This window comes from Malaya genurostris, chromosome 2 (genome assembly GCF_030247185.1).
Source record: "Malaya genurostris strain Urasoe2022 chromosome 2, Malgen_1.1, whole genome shotgun sequence".
Taxonomy (NCBI): domain Eukaryota; kingdom Metazoa; phylum Arthropoda; class Insecta; order Diptera; family Culicidae; genus Malaya; species Malaya genurostris.
In genome coordinates, this window is record NC_080571.1 from 153,035,623 (window position 1) to 153,045,002 (window position 9,380).

The window sequence follows — 9,380 nt, forward strand, 5'->3', positions numbered from 1 at the left end:
CCGTTATCTACCGGTGTGTGATAGGGATCCGAGAGAATCGTGACATCAATGCCCCATTCCTTCACTGACTGGTGCAGCAATTGCTGGCCAGCTGCACAGTGATTTAGGTTTAGCTGTACTACTTGCATGTTGTTTTATTCCCTCCATTTGTTGAGCAAGTAGATCCGTCCACGACGTGGTTTGTAGCCTTCTTCTTGCTCGCGCATAGCATGCAACGTGGCGTTCTTTCGCATGCATAGGCCTTGTGCCTCTCGCCGCCGCAACGCTTGCAGAGGTTGCTCCGGTCTGGGCCTTTGCAGTTCCACGACTTGTGGCCAGGTTCGAAACACCTGAAGCACATGTCAACCGCCGGCGGTTGGTAAGCGGTCACTGGGCATACCGACCATCCGACCTTTAGCCTGCCCACTTTGAGGACCTTATTAGCATCCGTGGCCGATAGTTTAAATGTAGCTATCTGGGTGCCCTGTGGTCCTTTCCTCATGCGGATGGATTCCCATGAGACATCCACACCTCCTTGCTCCTTGATGACCATGGCAAGTTCTTTTGCGGTGGCGATTTCATCCAACCGTTTACACTGGAGTGCAACCTCGTTGCGCAGGGCTCTAACTTCGGCCATATCGCCCAGGACTTGTTGGGCAAGCGCAACAAGCTCCGTTCCGCCCACCTGAGCTCCCTTTTTAAGCGCGAGCAGCATCTCTCCCGTGTTCGTACGACGGATGCTGCGAACCTCTTTGCCGAGCTCGGCTAGCTTTGCCTCGCTCCGCATGGCCTTGAGCACATCGGCGTACTTTTCTTTGTCAGCCTTAACAAACAAAACCTCTCCTTTGTCCCTAGCCCTCCTCGCGGGAATGGGCCCAGCATCTTTTTGGACCCTTTTCTTCTTGGCAACCTTCACCCATGGATTCTCGCCGGGTTCGCTTACATGGCTCGGATCCTGGGGTCGAGTGCCGAGGTTTGGGTTGAGCCCCTCACCACGTTCCTTCGCCCCATCGTTTCCGCCATGGTCTTTACTCCTTTTGGCCTTGGGAGTCAGGCGTTTACTTCCAGGAGAATCGCTGGCGCGTTTCTGGCGCTGTTTATTCCGCTCAATCGTGAGCCGGAGCGCAAAGTCGACCGTCTCCTGTTTTTTGTCGGTATCAAAGGTGAAGGGCTCTGTCTGAGAACACTTCTCCGACTTCTCGCCACCCTCTAGCCGCACTAACAACGCCTCTTGGTCCCTTTTAGCTACGTCCACGGCCTTACGTAGCTTCAGTAAGTTCACCTTCAGCTCCTTGCTAATGTTGGATTTCTCCTTCGTGAATTCAATAATCGCGTCGAGTTGATCTATGACCGCTGTCATACTCGGCTTGACCACTTCCTTCACTTGCTCCCGGGACTCAGGCTTTTCCACTGGTTTGCCGTGGGCATTGCAGTCGCTCGTCCCCTCAGCTATCGCCTCGCTCTCCTCTCTCGCACCCGTTCTGGATGGATACCTCCTCAAACCCCCTCTTGCGAAAGGGTTTATCTCCTTGCTCGACGCCGATGTTGATGGTGTAAAATTCATTTTATATGGGTCCCCCTTATGGCTACCGTCAAACCCAGCCGAAAGTAGTCGCTATCATGATCCCATGGTTACCTATGCAGTGCAGTGAGGCCATACGAGGATTGGCTTTACGCTCAGAGCCGGATCAGCGCAAATCAGGAAAAGGGCATCTGAACCTACTTCCACCCAGTCATCCTAACCAGGTGGCTGAAAGTGAGACGGCGTGCCATAAGGCCTGCCACGGTTTTATGGGACGGAAGGCAGCTGCGGCATTAGCCTACTCGCCATTTCAAGCCGGTTCCACCTGGCTTTACTGAAGGCGTAGAATACCGCAGCTGTCAGCCCTACTTTCTCTCTATATTCCGATCTACCGTATCGTATCCATGGATGGTATGGTAGCCAGTATGCCATAGTTAGGACCTCACTGGCGTTAGTCCTAACGTGCCGAGTCGGCACTCCCGCTGGACTTGTGCACTTTGAGCGGCACACGATCGCTTTAGTAGGACTTGCTTGCGGATAAATGCAGCTTTTTGTAGAGGATTAGCAGAGCCCACTGCAAACCCCACCACATCCTAGGCAAGCCCTACAACTCGCAGTTGCCGGGGGAGGGGTCGTCAGGCCCTTAGACATAGTCCCTGCTGCCCCATGGCAACTCTGTTTCGCATGGCATATTTGTATACTAGTATAAAGATGTATTCAACATCATCATTTCCACTTTCGCATTGCCATTCGTAATTGAATGTGTTTGTGACGGTGCAAATTATTTAAACTTCTCGTGTGTGTCTTGTATCGGCAACAGTTTCTCGGAAAAAGGTAGGAAAGTGATAAAATTCAACTATCTTACTATCTTTCTCTTATAATTCTTATAAATCTCTTATAATTCAACTATCTTGCTGGACTTTTTGGCTGCCTTTTTACCGGTTTTCGGTGCCATCGTGCTGACGGTGTCTTGTACGTTCAGAGTAGCTGCTTTAACTTAAATGACGCTATTTTTCACATCACATTTCATGTTATACCTGCTACTGGCAGCGGTGCACGGAGAGCCCTTTGCCAAAATCCCTTTTCTTGTACGCAGAACGGGAAACAGTGAGACGACAGGTCCTCGATGTTGCTCTCGTGTGTCTTGTTTCGCGAACAGATGCTCAGCAAATGGTAGGCAAAATGAACCACTCAACTTTTATATGAATGCTCTTGTATAGATGCAGACATCTCGCGTTCTGATTGGCTGGTGCTGTCATGGGTTAAATCAAACAGGTTTTCAATAGTGTACTATTGAAAAACTTCAATGTTGTTGCAATACACGTTCAAGTTGAAAATTTTCGATTCTATTGGTAGTTAGATTATATAAATCCTTCTACAGATCACTGAGCTATGAGCTTTCAAAATACGAGAAAGGCAAACGCGCCTTATGAATTATCCTCTTGGACACTCGTTTGTACCAAACATTTAAGAAAAGTTTAATTTTGAACTATTTGAGATTATGTCACACAACTGAAAATTTTATCATAGAATTGTGATCATATTTCCGATGGCATGTCGCAGGAATTATGTTGATTCATTAGATACAACAGGAGATATTCACGACCAAAAACTTATCACTCTCTCAGAGGATAAATTTTGAAAAAGGCGCCCCATATTAAAGTTAGTCTTATTCACGACAAAACAAATTGTTAATTTATAAACAAATTTTCAGGCCAGCTATGCTTTATGCAGTACCAATTGGGTCAACTTGTTGTTCCACCAGGAAAAATGAAAATGATTTTGAAGCGTCCTCCCTGGTTTAGTACAAATGAGTTTCACAGACTCACAAATATAGAACCATTAGACGTAATGTCACATAATATTATAAGCAAATTCCGACAAAAATCGATGCAATCTTCAATTGAATCAATTCGCTCTCTGTATTAGTAAGTTAGTATATAACTTCCTTTTCCCCATTACACAACACAAGTGGGTTTCGAATTTTACAAGTAGGTTAATTTGGTAAAAACCAAATCATATATATATATATATATATATATATATATATATATATATATATATATATATATATATATATATATATATATATATATATATATATATATATATATATATATATATATATATATATATATATATATATATATATATATATATATATATATATATAATAGGGTTGAAAATTGTAATGTAATCTTAATAATGTATTTTTAATTCATATTTAATAAATAGTTATTAAAAAAAGGTAATTGTTTTGCACTCGCTGACAGTTGGATATAACGAAGCTTCAGTATTTTCTGTCCTACTGGTAGTGGTTCTAGTAATAGGTGGTTTGATAGAAGATCAATATTGACATTTACATTTAGTATTTGCCTTACTAAGGAGAAATTTCTTCTCGTGTCGATTTCGTTCTTGGCTGTCATTGGGTGTTGGGTAATAATTATTAATAGTGTTTTGCTACTCTGGAGGCGTTCGAGGTCTTGCGACATACGGACGAGGTCATCGTTATCTAGGTTTCCCGTGATTTTTTTTATTCCGCTGCCAATAAAGTCAAACAATCCTCTTTTAGATCTTCTTGGTAACATTTCTTTGAGAAGATTCTGAGGTTTGCGTAACTTTATCCGCAGCAGTTCGGTCATTTCTGTGAAATTTCCTAAAACTTCTATATCTTTTATGCTAAATAGTAGTTTCTCAAGAATAGGAGTATGGCTGTCGAGATCGATTACGTGAAATAATTTGTGTTCGCCTATTTTTAGGAAGCTGTAGCCATTTTGAATAGTTACTAGTCCTGGGTTGAGATGTAGGTTGGAAATTTGAATAGAACGGAAGACATGGCTTGGATTATGAGAGAGATATAAGGTGATTACTAGTACGGTGTGGAGCTTCATATGTAATTATAAAGTGTATTAGAAATTTATTTACTATGTTCGAGAGGTTTCTGCGGTCGTAGAGTTGAGGCTGAGTACCTGGGGAATAAAGGATAAACGAATTAGTGGAATGATATTATTTTCGAATTCTACGGAGTTAGGTTTTGTGTAGTTTGCATCGGTCGTCTTTGTAAGTCTGATTCTTCTCAAGAGAGACTCGTACGGGTTCGAACTGATCCTTTTGTTTCGTTTTGATCCCTTGGATCCGATTGAAAACTTGTTCGTCGGCTTTAAGGATTGGTGGTTCTTCCCTCTTGGCGTTGTGATATTTGTTCTGTTGTTTTTGATTTTTGGCCAGTTTGAGTGTCGTCTCGTCGTATAGCTTGTCTCTTAGTTCTGTGATGGCAATGGCGTCTAACGGTCTTTCTTGTCCGTCCTTAATACCGTAAAAAACTTCTCGCGGTTTTAAATTTGTCGCTGTGTGTATGGTATTGTTGGATAATGTGCAAGATATCAGGAATATTTCTTTGTTGGGCAGTTTATCAAATTTATGTGTATTTGATCTGAAAATTTCGCTCAACGTCGAGTGGAATCTCTCGACGATTCCGTTTGTTTGGCTGTGATTGGAAGGTGTAAAGTATTGTTGAATATTGAGGTCAGATAATATACCTCTAATTTCTATGGATTTAAAGGCAGGACGTCGGGAACGAATTCGGTTGTGCTATGAAAATGTCCATGTGGAATATGTCAAGGGGTTGTTTAGGGATTGGTGATTCGCCGAGCTTTACTTTGTATGGTTTCCGTTCGTATTTACTTTTATTGCATGTATCGCACATTATAAGGAATTTTATTATTTTGGGTTTCATTCTGGGAAAGAAAAATCTTCTCGCTATCTCCAATTTGTTTTCTTGGATGCCTCTATGAGAGACTTCGTGGGTTTCTTCTATGAGGCGGTCTTGCTCTTCGGCGGTTTTCAAATCAATGAAGATTTTTTGGGTGACTTTCACCTTGAATGTTTTACACCTGCTGAAATAGTTTTTGTAGACTATTTGCAGAGATGGAATGAGACGTTCGGGGCAGTGAATACAGTTCACCTTTCCGGGGTTCATGTATTCGCGGAAGATACGTATTAAAGCTGGGACTCCGAATGAGGGTTTAGTTAATATTCTCCTGTACATTCTGGGAAAGACTTCTTCGAATACTTCGTAATCTTGGTCATCTATTTTTAGTATTATGTGGTTATGGAAGACATTTAGCGGTAGCTCCATACACGGGATAAACTCCGAGTCATTGGTATCTGCCGAGTGGACGGTGTCGCCATCCGAACTGTCTTCATTTATGTTGATTTCGATTCTTGATAACGCGTTAGCGACAACGTTCTGCTTGCCGGGGCGATGTTTAATATCGAAATCGTATTCGGTCAGCTGCAGCCGCCATTTAACGAGCTTTGAATTGGGTGTTTTTAAATTTAATGCGTACGTCAAAGGTTGGTGATCTGTGAATACCAAACAAATATGGTCGGAAGTATTGGGTTGCCCACACGATCGCCAGCAACTCCTTTTCTATCGCGGAGTACCCCTCTTCTGATTTTGTCAGGGTCCTGGACGCAAAAGCGACAGGTTTATCTTTGCCTATAGGTCCTTGGGAGAGCACGGCTCCTAGGGCAAAGTTACTTGCGTCGGTGGTTAAAACAAATGATTTCTCAAAATCTGGGTACTGTAAGATGTCGCTATAGGTGAGAAGATTTTGCATGTTTCGAATGTTTCAAGAATAAGGAGGTGTGTTCTACTGCCTCGCCCTTACGTGGCTGTGACGTCAGTGGCTTGGTTATTTTCGCGAAGTCGCGTACAAAACGTCTGTAGTACCCTAGGATTCCGAGGAAGCTTTTTAGTTCTTTTTGGTTTCTAGGTACGGGCTAGTTTTGTATGGCTGTAATTTTGTCTAGGTTTGGCAGAACGCCGTCATTTGTCACGATATGACCAAGAAAGATTTTCGATATGCTCTTGCAGATATGTTCAAAAGACAGTTATGTCGTCCATGTATACTAGACAATATTTGCCGATCAAATCTCTCAGCACGTTATCCATTACGCGCTGGATAGTGGCGGGAGCATTTTTGAGACCGAATGGCATGCGAAGGTATTCGTATAACCCATGTTCGACGGAAAATGCCGTTTTAGGGACGTCTTTTGGGTGAACCTCGATTTGGTGGAAGCCAGAAGCAAGGGCCAATGTTGTAAAATATTCACATCTACCGAGTTTATCTAATATTTCGGTTATATTAGGTAACGAATATTTGTCAGCTGGGGTTTTTTCATTAAGTTTTCGGTAGCTCACTACCAATCGCCTATTTTGCTCTCCAGAGTCGTCGGGCTTTTTGGAAACTATCCAGATCGGCGAGCACCATGGTGAGCTACTCGGGCGGATAATTCCTTGCTCGAGCATCTTCGAGATTTGCTTTTGTACCTCTTGCTTGTGGCAGTAAGGGTACCTGTAGCTTTTTGCGAGGACTGGGATCTCGTCGGTTGTTTCTATTCGATGCTTGACCGCGTTTGTAAATGTTAGATCATTGCCTTCGAGATAGAACACATTTTGGTATTTCGTTATGCTTAACAGTAGTTTTTGTTTTTCCTCGTAGTTCAGGTGATCGATTCTGAGTTGGTCCCGTAGCTTTGGATCGAGAGTTGTTTCGTCCTTGGAAGGTACGTGAGGTTTAGCTGTTTCAAAATTGTTTATTTCTGCAAAGATCACGGCACATAAAAATTTAGTTTGGACAGGAGTTGACTGGAATCTATGCGATTCGAGACAATGTCATTTACAAATGAGACCATTGAAAATTCTCTGCGTTCTTTTAATGTTTGAATACTTATCAGCATACAGCGGGCTTTATATGACGGAAGAGGAAGTCTTGTCCAACCTAATTTACGAAGTGCAAATAACAAAAATTGTTTTTGAACTGATTCTATTCGATCTTCCCATGTGATTAAGTAAGGTGACCAAACTAAGCTACAGTATTCTAGTACTGACCGAACATAGGCAATGTATAATGTTTTAATTGTATACGGATCGTGAAAACAGTAACAAAATCGTTTTATGAATCCTAGCATGTTATTGGCTCTGTTTATGATTGTATTATAATGGTCAACAAAAGTCATTTTAGAATCTAGTATTATTACTAAGTCCTTAATTCTTTCGCATTTTTTAACTGTTTGACTTCCAAGAGTAAGTATCAAGTCAGGTGCATGCAGTTTATAGAAAACTTCTCTAATTTCCAGCGTATGATTCGAGTACTAGCATATTGTCGTCGATTTTTGCAAAACTGTCGGAGGAATTCAACGAGAGCGGCAGAAGCTGAAAAAATAACGGCAAAAGAGTACAAAGAAGCAGAAACGGCGATTATCCGACTGATTCAGCAGCAAACATTTGGTAACGAGTATGAAGCCCTTCAGCATGCGCAACCAGTGTCCTCCAAATCTCGTATACGTTGGTTTCACCCGTTCATAGATGCAGATCAACTCATTCGAATCGGTGGCAGACTTGGAAAATCAAGTCAGCAATATGACAGCAAACATCAAATTCTTCTCCCAGCATCGCATCAATTCTCAGTTTTACTCGTGCGCTACCATCACGAAAAACATCTGCACGCAGCGCCTCAACTTCTGCTCAACCTACTTCGCTTACGATATTGGATCACCGGGGGCAGAACACTTGTACGTCGAATTGTTCATCAATGCGTAGTTTGCTTCCGAGCTCGTCCCAAGCTTGTAGAGCAATTTATGGCTGAATTACCTGCATCACGAGTAACTGCAACTCGACCATTCACAGTTACCGGCATGGATTATTGGGGACCTATTCAGCTAAAACCACCGCATCGACGAGCTGCACCTACCAAGGCATATGTAGCAGTTTTTGTGTGTTTTGCAACGAAGGCTGTGCACCTTGAACTTGTTGGCGATTTAAGCACCGCAAAATTCATCGAAGCGCTACGTAGATTTGTCTCACGTCGTGGTTTGTGCTCAGAAATATACAGCGACAACGGTCGAAACTTTATCGGAGCAGCCAACGAACTTCGTCAACTAGTTAAAACCAAAGGGCATAATCAACAAATCGCTCAAGAATGTGCTGACAATGGAATTCAGTGGCATTTCAATCCACCAAAAGCATCGCATTTCGGTGGCCTATGGGAAGCCACAATATCATCAGCGCAAAAACATTTCGTTCGAGTTCTTGGCACTCATACACTTGCCTACGATTCTATGGAAACACTGCTGACACAAATCGAATGCTGTCTCAACTCCAGACCGATTGTGCCAATGTCCGATGACGCAAACGATTATGAAGTACTTACCCCAGGACATTTTTTAGTTGGCACCGCGCTCAAGGCTGTCCCGGACAATAATGTGATTGATATTCCCTTCAACCGATTACGACAATGGCAACAAACGCAAAAATTATACCAACAACTGTGGAAACGATGGCATCTTGAATATTCATCAACATTACAAACCCGTACAAAATGGTACAATCCGCCTGTGCACCTACAAGAAAATCAGTTGGTAATAATTAAGGACGAAAATGCCCCACCGATGAGCTGGAAAACTGGACGAATAATTCAACTTCATCCTGGTGACGACGGAACAACACGCGTAGTGACATTACTAACACCTACCGGTCGTTACACTCGACCTGTATCAAAAATATGTCTGCTGCCTATCTCGTCGCCACTAGAAAGAAATGAATCACTTACCTGTGCCAAATCAACCTAGATGTAAACAAACCACAACATCATTTATGATGCACCATTCGTCTTCAAATCTTCCTCACAATTGCATCGGATCGCATCATATGCAGCGGAGATTTACTTAGCCGTTTCTACAATCAGCTGCTGAAATTCAATATGATTAGGGCTCACATAATGTTGAGACAAGGTAAGAACCAGTCTAACATCTTACTTTCCAAAAAAAACCATCTACCGGGTCTTCTATTTTGGCTCATTTCATGCTCCGGATT

At 42.6% G+C, this 9,380-nt stretch overlaps 1 protein-coding gene across 1 annotated transcript; it reads left to right on the forward strand.

Moving 5' to 3' along the window:
* Positions 1-8,203: 8,203 nt before the first annotated feature.
* Positions 8,204-9,136, forward strand: LOC131428912 (uncharacterized). Its single transcript, XM_058592971.1, has one exon. The coding sequence runs from the start codon at positions 8,204-8,206 to the stop codon at positions 9,134-9,136; it is 933 nt and encodes a 310-aa protein (XP_058448954.1).
* The last annotated feature ends 244 nt before the right edge of the window (positions 9,137-9,380 follow it).

Bases quoted from the DNA above. Each gene is read 5' to 3' on its own strand.
- LOC131428912 (XM_058592971.1), top strand. From the start codon at position 8,204: ATGGATTATTGGGGACCTATTCAGCTAAAACCACCGCATCGACGAGCT.